General features: G+C 32.9%; 1 protein-coding gene across 1 annotated transcript; it reads left to right on the top strand.

The window, feature by feature from the left end:
- The first annotated feature begins 4790 nt into the window (after positions 1-4790).
- On the top strand, positions 4791-16749 carry LOC132560261 (aldo-keto reductase family 1 member C23-like). The gene is made up of 10 exons (XM_060224927.1): positions 4791-4856; positions 5955-6122; positions 6219-6335; positions 8150-8224; positions 8341-8457; positions 8623-8744; positions 10477-10558; positions 12385-12468; positions 12922-13004; positions 16707-16749. Exons 1-10 carry the CDS (start codon positions 4791-4793, stop codon positions 16747-16749), a joined length of 957 nt encoding a protein of 318 aa, XP_060080910.1.

Below are 16749 nucleotides of genomic sequence, written 5' to 3'. Positions count from 1 at the left end.
AGTAAAGGTAAATGGATTAAATCACATCAATTATAAAATCAAAAAGTCGAATTCTATCGTTAAAGAGTACAAGGATATGATAAGTCACAATATGGCTACCTCACTGTCCATCTAAATGTAAATTGAGGAAATGTCTGAATCATCGTAAAGCGCCAGTTATCATCCAGACGTATTGAAGGTGTTGAACATTCGGACGTGCACAAGCATTTACACAATTGTAATGAAGCGTCTTTCTAATCGCGATGGTGCATGTTAACATATGATTGCTTCCGTTTTTTCTAGACATGTCTTACAGAAGTTCTGACTGCAAATTTGATTTGTTTTTTTTTTCAGTATGAATAGCCTCTGTCGAAGTATTTTGAATAATTAAGATAATAATACAGTTGCTTCATGCCTTATCAATCACCAGTCAAATATTTTGCCACTTGAGCCTAATCCGATGACCTTTTTTTCCTTCGGTGGCCAAGGAGAACAGTTCATCGTGTTGACCCCAACACCAGTATGGATATGTTTGACTGTCGATTGATAAGACATCAAACAATTGTATAATATAGAGGTAATAAACCATTCTATTAACAATTAAACTTACAATGCAGAATGGAAGAAAGATAAATCACTCTGATTGATCCAAGTGCAAAAAGTCGATAGGGTATCAGAGCAGTAGAAAATAGTTCCAGTTATAATTTTAAGCATTGTCACCGAATTCGAATTGTCGCATTTCATTTTCGTTAGGAATGATAATATATCATATTTGGCTGTGCATTTATGATAGTTTTTACATCATAAGATAAATTGAAATAAAATAAAACAAGCAGTCTTAACTCTGCGGAGTAGTAATACAGAATACATGAATATCATTATCCATGGGAATGTGACAACAGGCGTAAAGGTAACTTCCTAGATCGCAACTTTTAAAACAAAATAATCCATTCAAAGAACTAAGAGATAAAAAAACTAGAAAAGCAAATTTGGTATATCTAAAGAAAGTTGTGTGTAAAAAACTAACCGATGTAGTATCATATACATGATACAATAAGCGGATATGATGATGATACTACAAAGGAATGTGTAAGATCCTGGTAAGTATGTCATTGACGAAGACAACTACAGGGGACGTGAAACATGACGATGAACAACAGCAATATGTTTATAGAGGTGATAGAGGTGAAAAGTTTAACAGCCGTAATCACATACATACCAAGTGGGGTGTAATCAAGGTCACAGACACGTTTGTAGTGTCTGCAAGTATAAGTGTATATTATCTATTTATACTAAATACTAATTAAATGTTACTAAATGATGTACATATTGTATGAAATTGATTTAATTGTACCTCACGATGACCTCGTTTTAACTGATGTACAACTTTACAGTCATATGTTTCTTATAGGAATCATACATGTACAAACAAGGATATTTCTGAGGTCCTAGTATGTTTCCTCTTACTATAATAAAAACGCTTAATGCATTAAGGGTTGCAAATGATACCTTTAGTGTCTCATTTTTATTTTTGAATACAATAAGCGTACAAATGTAGCAGTCGCACTGATTAATGTAATCATAACAACATTAAGCGTCCAAATTGTACTATTGGCAAACTAAAGCTGTTATAAAGTCAATTCAATCGGAAAACATGGTTATTTCTTCCGAATAAAGGGAGACATAGTGTATTAATACAATTCTGCTTTTTCTGCTTCGTCTCGTTCAATTTAACGTTCCAATATTTCTTGTCCAGACCGTAACTTTTGAACCAATGACGATATAAAGGTGAAACGTACTTGACATGGTGTATTGACGTTGTGGTATATTTCGCCATGGTGTGTTGACGTTGTACTATATTTTGTCCTTATTTGTTGACGATGTGGTATATTGTGCCATGGTGTGTTGACGTTGTGGTATATTTTGCCATTGTTTGTTGACGTTGTGGTATATTTTGTCCTTATTTGTTGACGTTGTGGTATATTTTGCCATGGTATGTTGACGTTGTGGTATAATTTGTCATTGTGTGTTGACGTTGTGGTATATTTTATCCTTGTTTGTTGACGATGTGGTATATTTTGCCATTGTGTGTTGACGTTTTGGTATATTTTGCCATGGTGTGATGACACTGTGGTATATTTTGCCATGGCGTGTTGACGTTGTGGTATATTTTGTCCTTGTTTGTAGACGTTGTGGTATATTTTGCCATTGTTTGTTGACGTTGTGGTATATTGTGCCATGGTGTGTTGACGTTGTGGTATATTTTGCCATGGTATGTTGACGTTGTGGTATATTTTGCCATGGTATGTTGACGTTGTGGTATGTTTTGTCCTTATTTGTTGACGTTGTGGTATATTTTGTCCTTATTTGTTGACGTTGTTGTATATTTTGCCATGGTATGTTGACGTTGTGGTATATTTTGCCATTGTTTGTTGACGTTGTGGTATATTTTGCCATTGTGTGTTGACGTTGTGGTATATTTTGCCATTGTGTGTTGACGTTGTGGTATATTTTGTCCTTGTTTGTAGACGTTGTGGTATATTTTGCCATTGTGTGTTGACGTTTGGTATATTGTGCCATGGTGTGTTGACGTTGTGGTATATTTTGCCATTGTTTGTTGACGTTGTGGTAAATGTTGCCATGGTGTGTTTACGGTGTGGTATATAGACTTTTAAAGCGTTCTTGAAAACTAATGAAAAAAAACTTTCCCAAAAATACATAGCAGAAAATGAAGGCTACTCACACTCAATTAAACGAATTAAAATCTCACAGAGTCGATATCAGGACAAGCGGTATAAAGGTTTGAAATCGCACACAAAGGATATTAACTATTAAAGATGGCGGTTGAAAATTGTGGGAGTTATTTTAACAAGTGTGGAAGGAGATCGCCAGCCCGTGACGGTAACTACCATCGTAGAAATCATCACTATGACTTAATCATAATTCATCCTAGGAACAATATACGAAATCTTCGTTCTTACAAAATGACATTTTTTTCCCTCCATAATTTAACATATTCCTCTGAAGGTGTGCTGCTCATATGCATTTTAAAATTTTGATATTTGCGTGCTCTCCGCCTTTCCAATGCGCAGTTAAACAGTTTATATACGAAACACCTGCTGGGGAAAATGCAACTGAAATTGCTTATTTCTTTCTACATTGCCGTACCTTGTAATCATCCATCCAATATTATCATGAACAAAATTAATTCAGTTAAAAATGTGAATATAACAACATTTCAGATAATAAAACGATCGACCAGCTAATATCATGTTATAAAAACCCATTTCCCTTTACATTGATATCTACTCTATATATCAATATTCCATACCTGGCCAGCGTTGTTTATGGTCCTATTATGATTATTTAATCATGATGTTAATTCAACACTACACAACAGGTATGTTATTGTGCCTGTAGATGAGGCGTCCAATTTCTGGTTTTTCCAGTTTCTGTGGAAGTTATAAATCTCATCCTATACAACCAAAAAAATTACGTCTAGCAAGAAAGCGTAACACCGACTTCCATAACGTGTTCTGTATGGCAGACCATTGAGTTCAGCATGTCCTAGACTACTATAAATTGGACCAAATCCAATCGAACCTATATGTGAAGAGGTATCTTTCTTTACCAGTATAGGCAGTTCTGTCAGTAAGTACTTTTTATACATAACAGGCCTTTAGATATTAACATAATAATGTATAGATATGTTACTGTCACTAAAACGAGCACTTAAGTCATTCTTTACCCAAAACCATATTGTATGTTTTCATTTGAGGAAATTATTTCAAAGATATCTAATATCATTTATTATTCACAATATCTACGTAGGTCGAATAGGACAGTGTGGTTATGTTGGATAGACTTAATGAAGCAGTCACCATGCGTTGTCCTAATTCAACACTCAGTAAGTAAGCTAACAGAGTTTTTAAATAGAGTTTAGACGTAAACACTTTAAAATGTTTGAAATTTTAAAATAAACCAACCGGGAATACTTGACATTTTGATAACGTGAATTTTCACGGGCTCTATATACTTGATAAACATATATTATCAAATTTTATGAAAACATTTTGCATGATGTTTTATAACAAAGTCATTGAAGCATGAAAGAATCTGAGTTTATATTATCAATTCACCACAGTGTATTGATATTTTCACATATTATGGAATCAATTCTACATTATTCAAGAGCACGATAACAGGAAGTGATATTGAATAACTTACAGCAGGATGAAGTTTTCGAAATATAGGTAAACCATCATAGTTATTGACACGGACAGTTCGGGTTACTCATTTCAGGAATTTTATACGATTTGGTAAGTTTGTAAAATACTTCGTCTTGATGACTTTCTTACATGCTAAAAAAGTATGTTTTTAACTGAAAGTATGTGCTTCCATATTTCAGCTTGGAATATGTCATACATATTTGTATTTGGGAGATTCACTCAATAACTTAACTTTAGAACATTCGCTAGTGTTAAAATGGTATATTTTGGAAGGTTCGCTTAGCAGGTGGGAAGATCTCACTCATTGAATAGTTTGAGAGCGTTAGTTTAGAGAAAATCGTATATATGAAAAAAGATGCTGATAATTTTCACAACCCAAATGGCATGAATCTTCACAATAAAATGAATATACGTATTTATTGAGAAACATAGGAAATACAAGAATGTATACGAATCCGTTGATTAAGAATATCTGACATCTTCTACTTCCTCTCTGGTTATATAGAACACCTACCTGGTTATTTTCACACAATAACGTAATGATAAGTCATTTTTCTTAATTCCAGTTGAAAAGGAGTAAACATGGCGTATCGTCTTACATTGAACAGCGGACACCTTATTCCACAGGTAGCTCTGGGTACATCAAGGGTAGGTTATTTTTATACTTTATTGTTGATAGCAAATATAACAAATTTCTCGAATTAGTGTGTTTATCAACATAAGATATAATTGTGTGTCGAGTTAAGGAGAAAGAAACCACTACACTTAATGTCTATATACCATTTTATAGAAAATATTAATATACTGTACGTGAGGAAGGCAATCACTCCCCTCACTCACGTATATTTATGGCTTTCATTTGCGATTCTAAAATCTTCGTTTCCTATAGATAACGAAAGCGACTTGAATTCTTTGTTGCCACAATCCGTCATTAAGAGGTGTTTAATATAGAGTTTTGATTTATTATGTGTGCAACCCACAATTTGAATGGTCAAAAAGAGATTGCACCACCACAAGTTCCGTCCAGACGTCCTTCAATCTTGTAACATCTCGGACCAAATATCATCAGTTCTGTTGGGATAAACATACTCAGGTTTCTCCATTGCTTCCTGACGGGAAGGGTTATTTCTTAATATTTTTATGCTCAAAGGTCGAAAGCCAAATTCTCCGTCAGTGCAGATTGAGAAGGGAATATACAGCAGAAAATTATATCTGCTTGTTACTAGTAATATTTACTTATGACACAATGAAGCACATGCTGAAATCTAATGAGAAATCACTTGACCACTGGTCAAGGTCATCAGATGAAGCGTCAAGATCAATTTTGAAAGAAAGAAAAAATTGCTGATATGTATTTTGACATAATGATGCGTTATTGACTGTAAACAAATATTCAAAGACAACTATTTTAGGTCAAACATATCTTAATGGCAAATATTATCTCATGACAAAATCGATAATTATAAGTTCAAATAAAGTTAAAAATGAAGTTTAAATTTGAAATATTTACTTTGTGTATCACAGGCAACTTACTTTTGTTTGTGAAGAAATAAACAAATTTCAATTATCAATGTAACATTCAGATTTTAAGTCTAACAAAAAGCGGGGTCCTTCCAGAGGTGTGCCACGACCCTCTGTTCATTGAGTCAAATATATGTTCGACGTTCATCCTGATTAACGACGCTGATATGCAGACAGTAATTCAATTTACAAATTATAACGTATAAATTATAAGCCTATTTGTAGATTTCAAAGGATAATGTAGAAGTCTGTATAAATCGAGCATTAGAGATGGGATACCGTCACATAGATACAGCTGCTTACTATGGAAACGAGATAGCCATTGGCAAGGCACTACAGGAACATATGGAATCCACTGATCTGGGTCGGGAGGATGTATTTATCGCAACCAAAGTAAGTACACTGATAAAGTTTAATGAAGTCGATTTGTTAGTCCAAATACACAGTGCTTTATGTACGTATTTAATGATTTTGGTTTCTCTTTGACAGTTATTTCAAACTTTCATGACCGGACATGCTGTTGAACCAGCGTTAGATGAAAGTCTTAGGCGACTAAGACTGGATTATGTTGACATGTTCCTTGTTCATTTCCCATGTTCAATGAAGGTAAGGCAATACTATTTATATGTATTAACTACGGAAGAGAGTGATACATTTATAAAATATTGATTAAAATGTATCAAGAATGTACTCCTTTTGTGAGAAGTAAAAAAATTGCAGTTTTGAAAATTTGTTCTTAATATGTCAGATTTTAGAATGTGATTTAAAAGTAAAGGATCAATATGATGTTGCACTTCTTTTTTCGACACCCAATTTTCAATATCTGGATAGCAACATCCCTGCTTCTCCATCTTGGATTGATCAAGGTTTATAAGACAAGTGTCATCGATGAAGCAGATGGTGCTCGTTCTACAAGATTACCTTGTTTTATTCTTTTTAAGAGTATTTCTTTTGTTTGCATTTTGCACTTTTCTTTTATTGAATTTGAGTTTGGGTTGAGATATTGTTTAAATGTTGGTATTTTCTTGTTGTTACCGCTTAAACAGGACATAAATCTTAAATTACGATTGCAGACGGCGAGTGCGTAACGCACAAAAACATTGGTAGAAGTAATGTGTTTATGATTCATTAAGGAATATACATCATACACACAAGTGATAAGCACTTTCAAATATGAATTTTAGAGTCAAATAAAGTAGACACAAGCAATGAATTAAACTGGATTACAAGGAAAGAAAGATATATTCATAATTTACTGAAAACAATGGCAGAATTTTACAATAAAATATTAATAGAAGGGTAATATATCAACTTTACAAATGATTGCGGCAATAGTTTTTAGCTTCTATAAATCACTTCTGCTGGCTAGATGACAGCGCAAGAGGGTTTAAACTGCGAGAGGAAACCGAAAAGCCCTGGGAAAACCGACATATTCCGGAAGGTGACCTTTTCACACCATGCGGAGAATCGAACTCTGACTACTTACTTACACTCAAAGTTAATTGCAAACAATGGTGCAAGAATACATTAATATTAGATTGATAACATTGGTAGAAAGATACATATTTTACTCAAAACAAAGGATATATTCATAATGTATTACCTTTGTAGATGATGGTTAGTCCAATTGAAAAAATCACTCTGCCTCGTATGAACAGAATTTTTTACCAGTTCGTGTCCAAAAAGATGATACTCGAATCTGTGCCTCTTGTCCAGCAACGAATGTCATTACAGAATGGAATAAGTTTACAGTACATGGGATTAAAGGATTTTTAGTGTTTTTTAATCGATTAAAAGGAAACTGCTAGGGGTACCGACATAATAATACTATTAACAGTGTAATGAGACAGAGACAAGGGTAAGCATCGCCTGAATCATTGTCGTATTTTATCATCAATAATGGGGTACAATTACGATCCTCACTAGAGTGTTTCTTTCATGTCTTGATTTGACTTAATAATCGGCTACAATTACAATCGATTAGTGAATGGTCAAAACAGGTTTTCAAAATTTTATGCAATAACGAATGTTTGTGAAATGAATTCATTTAGTACAGCATTTCGCTGAAGAATATGACTCTGACTTTCTAATACTGAATAAATAATTTTGAAATAAGTGACCACGAATATTTAATGAATTATATTGAAAGGCTGGCTTTCTCATACTGAATAAAAAATTGTGAAATAGGTGACCACGAATATCTGATATAAGGAATGCGTTGTTTCTTCTTAATATCTTCTCTCCTATTTATCACACACTAGATATATAATTAATATAATCGATTGAATTCATCAATATGAAAATTGAATGAAAAATTCAGAAATTTGAAGTGTCAATGTTTTTAATTATCGAATAAAATTTAAACTGGCATACTGAAAGCAGATATTTTTCAACTTATCTGATTTGACATTCTGTTACAGAATGATGATGCTTACTGTGAGAAACAAACAATTCCTAGGGAGAATTTGTCAGTTGATTTAAGAGAAACATGGAAGGTAACTGTTCTGTTTTAAATATTGTAAGCAATCAGTAACAAATTGATAAAAGTATACAATGAATATATGTTATCGAAATTAACTGTTTCTGACGCAAGTTGTTTTAATGTTAACAGGCTATGGAGGAAATGGTTTATAAGGGGAAAACGCGTTCAATTGGAGTATGTAACTTTAATTCAAAACAGCTAGATTACATTTGTGAGGGAGCCCGCATACTACCAGTCGTTAATCAGGTAAATGGTCGTACTTTTAAAACGTGGAAGTTGCATTTTACGGCAATATTAATAAGGTATTGTACCAATTTCGATTTAGCTTGAACTGTTCAGTAGTGATGTTTTCTTTTAATCATTAAGATAATTATATGTCACCATTTAACTTCTAATACAAAACAACTGCAGGTTGAGGTGCATGCAAGATTTCCTCAGAAGAAACTTCACGAGTTTTGTAAATCCAGGAATATCCTTCTTGAAGCGTTCAGTCCCCTTGGTTCTCCACACTTCAAAGGACCGGCCGAAATAAAGTAAATCAGAAAGAGCTCGATAAGAAGTACTGTAAACTCCAGATGATCCTCCATTAGGTTACTGCAATGATAAGTATAGTGGGCAAATATCCATTACATATGTTGCATATATAGTATAGAGCGCATTCTTTCATTCTTCCAGGTTCAAAGAATCAGGCAGGGTCATATCTAATCTTAATTATTGCTTCATAATTTTTTATAAGATTATGCGATGAATGCTACTCAAACATTTAAAAAAATACTCATATGGCTTCAGAGTCATATTCCAAACTCAAGTTAAATAAAACTGGCTAAATACCAAAAAAAAAAAAAAAAGATGCATACAGATATCCATGAAAAAAACAACAGTTCACCAGTTCTGCTTCTTCGGCCACATCCGCCATGTAAATTTAAGTGAAGCCAAGTAATGTTACATCCCAGTTGAGAACACGGTAAAAAACAATGGAACCACCAGGCATACTAACAAGCATGAAACATGTCCAGTATACTGTTAAGGAAAGTGAATAGATTTCAATGAGAGCATTATCACAAACTCAAAATATTTTCATCATCTTCATCAAACTGCATCATTCGAAACCCTGTGTGGTGACTTTATTCGTCAGTTGCCGACTTCTTGCATGAGAATTTTGATTTTTAGAACAAGCCTTACAACATCGAACAGACTGCAATAAGTAAAACACTGTAGATTGGGGATGTAGGGATGTTGCTAGAATTGGAAATTTTACAATAGGGAAATGGAAATCATCACACCGCTTGGTAAAAATCCTGTTGATTAATCTAAATATATATCTTCTTGTAATTAATCACACAATCAAATTGGGCAAAATCTCATCATCATCAGGACCTATGCCAAAAGAAAAACCTTACACATTGTAAACTTGAATTGAACATGATGAACTAACATTGAATTTGTTATACTTCTATACTCCCTTCCACTTAATCGCTTCCAAGCTTAAAAGTGAAAGATGTGTTCTTGAGTTGACAGGAATTATTACCAGTTTTAAATTGCTCAAAAGACGCAAATGAATAACACCTTCTGATACAAAGTAAGAAAAGTTACAGTGGAGCCAAACAATGAATTTAGCAGCATCATGTAGTTGGTTTTTTCTATTAGGGCTAGTCAATGATGCTAAGGGCCTACATTAAAAAAAAAAAAACCTTGACGCGAGTGAGTGAAATTTCCAAAGTAATCAAAAGAAATGTATAAACCTTAAAGTCCAACAACAATGTCTGGATATTCCTGCTTTTTACTTCAATGTTAATTTTAGCATTACATCCTTGCTTGTGGTCAGAAATGTTTTTATCTTAACTTGAAATAAGGGTAAGGAGGTACGCTTACTACTGGATGGAATTTCGTAGTAATTTCCCCTGTCTCATTAAAACTGTCAATAACATTATTCTGTCATTTTTTATCTATACATGTTATAGAAAAACAATGTAGTTGACAAGAAAAAGTTCATTTGGAAAGTTAACAAGAATTCAAATGGATTATTTACTTTTCCTTCGAAAATTATCAACATCTGTTTATCTAATATGTATTATTGTCAGTATCGCTCATGTGTTACAATAACTATCAATATGTTTTCTACACCTATTTACTATGATTAGTATACGATATGTGAAAAAAACATTTTGTCCTAGTAACATATTCTGATTTATAAGACAGACTTCAATATTATATATAATTGAAGAAAAAACATGCATCATATATTGACTCGATGGTATTTAACAGTGTAGTACAATCGTCGGATAACTTGGTGGAGAATCCTATCATAGTGGACATCGCCGAGAAATATAAACGTACACCTGGACAGGTAAATAAACATCTGTAGAAGATCAGTCACGTGTCAAATGGCAGATAAATAAACATTCATAGCGGATCTGTCATGTGCCACTTAGACAGGTGGGTATACATTTATAGAGGTTCTGTCACGTGTCACATGGCAGATAAATAAATATTCACAGAAGATCTGTCACGTGTCACATGGCAGATAAATAAACATTCATAGAGGATTTGTCATATGTCACTTAGACAGGTGGGTATACATTTATAGAGGTTCTGTCACGTGTCACATGGCAGATAAATAAATATTCACAGAAGATCTGTCACGTGTCACATGGCAGATAAATAAACATTCATAGAGGATTTGTCATGTGTCACTTAGACTAGTGAGTATACATTTATAGAGGTTCTGTCACGTGTCTGATGGCAGATAAATAAATATTCACAGAAGATCTGTCACGTGTCACATGGCAGATAAATAAACATTCATAGAGGATTTGTCATGTGTCACTTAGACTAGTGAGTATACATTTATAGAGGTTCTGTCACGTGTCACATGGCAGATAAATAAATATTCACAGAAGATCTGTCACGTGTCACATGGCAGATAAATAAACATTCATAGAGGATTTGTCATGTGTCACTTAGACTAGTGAGTATACATTTATAGAGGTTCTGTCACGTGTCTGATGGCAGATAAATAAATATTCACAGAAGATCTGTCACGTGTCACATGGCAGATAAATAAACATTCATAGAGGATTTGTCATGTGTCACTTAGACTAGTGAGTATACATTTATAGAGGTTCTGTCACGTGTCACATGGCAGATAAATAAATATTCACAGAAGATCTGTCACGTGTCACATGGCAGATAAATAAACATTCATAGAGGATTTGTCATGTGTCACTTAGACTAGTGAGTATACATTTATAGAGGTTCTGTCACGTGTCACATGGAAGATAAATAAATATTCACAGAAGATCTGTCACGTGTCACATGGCAGATAAATAAACATTCATAGAGGATTTGTCATATGTCACTTAGACAGGTGGGTATACATTTATAGAGGTTCTGTCACGTGTCACATGGCAGATAAATAAATATTCACAGAAGATCTGTCACGTGTCACATGGCAGATAAATAAACATTCATAGAGGATTTGTCATATGTCACTTAGACAGGTGGGTATACATTTATAGAGGTTCTGTCACGTGTCACATGGCAGATAAATAAATATTCACAGAAGATCTGTCACGTGTCACATGGCAGATAAATAAACATTCATAGAGGATTTGTCATGTGTCACTTAGACTAGTGAGTATACATTTATAGAGGTTCTGTCACGTGTCACATGGCAGATAAATAAATATTCACAGAAGATCTGTCACGTGTCACATGGCAGATAAATAAACATTCATAGAGGATTTGTCATGTGTCACTTAGACTAGTGAGTATACATTTATAGAGGATCTGGCATGTTGTACATGGGGAGGTGAGTAATCTTTATCCTGTAATTTATTATAACTGAGCGACTTTGAGTTTGACCAATTTAAATGAAGCATTACAGATACAGGGATTACTACTGAATTTAAGTCTGATTCACCCTGATCCATACGTATTCTTTAATCTATAAGTAAAGAAAGATAACTCTCAAATAGTATATCAGAAAGCTTCAATGATAATCCTTAGGTAAAGTCAGCTGCATTTACAGTAGTATGCTGCTCAAAAACATTGTTATGGCTAAGAAAAAATGTATGTCATAATAGTATGTATGTACTGGGTGACTTAAAACAAAATGTTCGTTTTCAGAAGCAGAAAATAGTAGTCACTTTTGTAAGATTTCTTTTTTCAAAGATTCTCCTTCGGAACCTCGTACAAAGGGGTATTGTTGTGATTCCCAAATCCGAAAATCCAAAGAGAATGAAAGACAACTTACAGGTACGTATTAAAGGTGCCAAGATCAATTGAAATGTGTTAAACATCTCAGATATCGACACAACATGTAACTCAAATGTGATGTGTTAAACATCCCAGATATCGACACTACATGTTACTCAAATGTGATGTGTTAAACATCCCAGATATCGACACTACATGTTACTCAAATGTGATGCGTTAAACATCCCAGATATCGACACTACATGTTACTCAAATGTGATGTGTTAAACATCCCAGATGTCGAAACTACATGTTACTCAAAGGTGATGTGTTAAACATCCCAGATGTCGACTCTAGCTCAATTATGATAAATTAAACATCACAGATATCAACCTTAACACCAAGTATTTCTATTTGGTAATATTCTCTAACGACAAATATTCCAGATTTAGATTTAATAGTGATGGGCTCGATTACAAAAAATAATGGATAATATGATTAATTGTGTTGCAGATTTTCTCATTTTCCTTGAGCAACGAGGAAATGGAGAAGATAGACAAACTTGACAATGGAAAACGTCGGTTTATCTTTTCATGGTAACGTATAATTACGTGTGATACAAACACGAGATATGTGTTGATGTTTTCATGGTAACGTATAATTACGTGTGATACAAACACGAGATATGTGTTGATGTTTTCATGGTAACGTATAATGACGTGTGATACAAACACGAGATATGTGTTGATGTTTTCATGGTAACGTATAATTACGTGTGATACAAACACGAGATATGTGTTGATGTTTTCATGGTAACGTATAATGACGTGTGATACAAACACGAGATATGTGTTGATGTTTTCATGGTAACGTATAATTACGTGTGATACAAACACGAAATATGTGTTGATGTTTTCATGGTAACGTATAATTACGTGTGATACAAACACGAAATATGTGTTGATGTTTTCATGGTGGTGATAATATAAATATAACGTTCACAGGGTATAACGTGTAGTAACATACAATGTACAAGGGATGGTAGGGTATCACATAAGTATTACATTGAAAGGATATCACATAAGTATTACATTGGTAGGATATCACATAAGTATTACATTGGTAGGATATCACATAAGTATTACATTGGTAGGATATCACATAAGTATCACATTGATAAGATATTAGTGTTATACTGGAGGGATATAAATCAGTGTTATAATGGTAGGATATAAATCAGTTTTACTACACTAGGATTTTATTTATTTATCACATTGATTGTATATTATATACTTATTCTGTGGGGGACAGGTGTTATAAATCAGCATCATTGTATAATGGCAGTATAGTACCGAAATACAACAGGAGGGATATAAATCAGTGTTATGGTGGTAGGATATCACATAATAAGTATTACATTGATAAGATAATATTGTTATACTGGAGGGATATAAATCAGTGTTATAATGGTTGGATATCACATAATAAGTATTACATTGATAAGATAATATTGTTATACTGGAGGGATATAAATCAGTGTTATAATGGTTGGATATCACATAATAAGTATTACATTGATAAGATAATATTGTTATACTGGAGGGATATAAGTCAGTGTTATAATGGTAGGATATCACATAATAAGTATTACATTGATAAGATAATATTGTTATACTGGAGGGATATAAATCAGTGATATGGTGGTAGGATATCACATAATAAGTATTACATTGATAAGATAATATTGTTATACTGGCGGGATATAAATCAGTGTTATGGTGGTAGGATTAACTACAGGTTACACAGTGATAGGATATTGATATAAAATCAGGATATGATATTGCCCTTGTTTTTATAATGATAGAATGTATAATGTGTAGTGATGATTGGACATGTGATTTTACCATACTCGTTAAGGACATGATGACATTTTGGGAATACCTATTCCTGGAATTTTATTAGCTGATGATATTTGCTTGATATCTTCGACAAAATCTGCTCGAAGCGTCACGAACATACGCCTTCAAATGCCAACTAAAATACAACGCTACCAAGAGTGCCGTAATTATGTTTAACAACAGAAATAAATATGTTAACTATGATGTATTGGGAAGTAAAATATTATAAAAAAAAAGAGTAAAAATGCAAAGACAGAACATTCTAACAATTACAGAAGTCCTTTTACTCCCTTCGGGATATCGGTCTTCGATTTAAAGATATTACACCCTAGAAATACCGAACATGTGCAAAGAACTCGCCTCTCTTGTCAAACTTGGTGCTCTACCGATTACCGGTTGAACCTGCGGTTCTTGTGAACAAACTGTTGATGACATTGTGAACCATTTATTTATAAATTGTCGGATATATCCTGATGATAGAGACTGTCTCACAACAACAATAGCGAATGCACTTCCGGTTGTTCAGAGCGTTAGTATTCTAAATGATGATGACCGATTTATAAATTTTATACTTGGAGGAGAAACTATGGCGTCGGAAATTAATCTCGATCACTAGATTTACTTATGACTGACCTGCAAAGAAAATGAAATCTGCACTTCTGCACTGGTTGCAGCGCCATTATACATTATATACAACTCAAAAATAGGAGAAAGTGACTCTTTAACAATAATACCATTGTAACAGTTTAATGGCTAACAGCCAAACCATTACTCGTACATAGTTTCTTTTTTTATTTTCTAATTTTCTACAATCGCATTTTGTTGAATCAATATTCACATGTTAGCGGAAATAGAGATATTCAATTTCTTAATGGTATGATAATCATATCATAATGTTATGATTACGGAATATAACATTGACACTGTACACATCAGTCTAATTCAATTGAGACGTAACGCAAGTTTCAAATCATATCAGTTTTGTCCTCTCAATAATATGTCGCATAAGTGTTACATATAAGGATGATATGTTACATGACATTATTACATTAAATCTGTGTTAGATATAATGATAATTGTGGCATGAACAATGTAATGCTAGGATGATTATATCTGTGTTAGATATAATGATAATTGTGGCATGAACAATATAATGTTAGGATGATTATATCAGTGTTAGATATAATGATAATTGTGGCATGAACAATATAATGCTAGGATGATTATATCTGTGTTAGATATAATGATAATTGTGGCATGAACAATATAATGCTAGGATTATATCAGTGTTAGATATAATGATAATTGTGGCATGAACAATATAATGTTAGGATGATTATATCAGTGTTAGATATAATGATAATTGTGGCATGAACAATATAATGTTAGGATGATTATATCAGTGTTAGATATAATGATAATTGTGGCATGAACAATATAATGTTAGGATGATTATATCCGTGTTAGATATAATGATAATTGTGGCATGAACAATATAATGTTAGGATGATTATATCAGTGTTAGATATAATGATATTTGTGGCATGAACAATATAATGTTAGGATGATTATATCAGTGTTAGATATAATGATAATTGTGGCATGAACAATATAATGTTAGGATGATTATATCAGTGTTAGATATAATGATAATTGTGGCATGAACAATATAATGTTAGGATGATTATATCAGTGTTAGATATAATGATAATTGTGGCATGAACAATATAATGTTAGGATGATTATATCAGTGTTAGATATAATGATAATTGTGGCATGAACAATATAATGTTAGGATGATTATATCAGTGTTAGATATAATGATAATTGTGGCATGAACAATATACTGTTAGGATGATTATATCAGTGTTAGATATAATGATAATTGTGGCATGAACAATATAATGTTAGGATGATTATATCAGTGTTAGATATAATGATAATTGTGGCATGAACAATATAATGTTAGGATGATTATATCAGTGTTAGATATAATGATAATTGTGGCATGAACAATATAATGTTAGGATGATTATATCAGTGTTAGATATAATGGTAATATATGAAATCAGCAGTATTATATCGTTGTTGAACGTAATGAAAATATATTTCATTACAATTATAATATTGGGTCCTATAGCTGATATATAACGCATTAATGTTAAATTTAATGAAAATGTATTATCAGCTTTATAACGTTACAACATTATATCAGTATTTTTAGGTAGAACATGAATCAGTACTTTGACATCCATCAATATGATGGTGATGAGATAAAACGTCGATATTACGATTGAGATCAACAGTCTGATGATGTTATATCAACCAACACCACCAACATATTTATCAGGCGTTTGCTTTCAACATAAATCTATCATGTTTTCTTTACTGTTTTTCCAGGTTCAGTACACATCCCGAATATCCTTTCAATGAAGAATTTTAG

The sequence above is a fragment of the Ylistrum balloti genome, unplaced genomic scaffold (assembly GCF_031769215.1).
Source record: "Ylistrum balloti isolate Yb309-2 unplaced genomic scaffold, AGI_CSIRO_Ybal_v1 Utg369666, whole genome shotgun sequence".
Taxonomy (NCBI): domain Eukaryota; kingdom Metazoa; phylum Mollusca; class Bivalvia; order Pectinida; family Pectinidae; genus Ylistrum; species Ylistrum balloti.
Note: the sequence above shows the minus strand (reverse complement) of the source record. Positions and strands in the feature narration are given on the sequence as shown.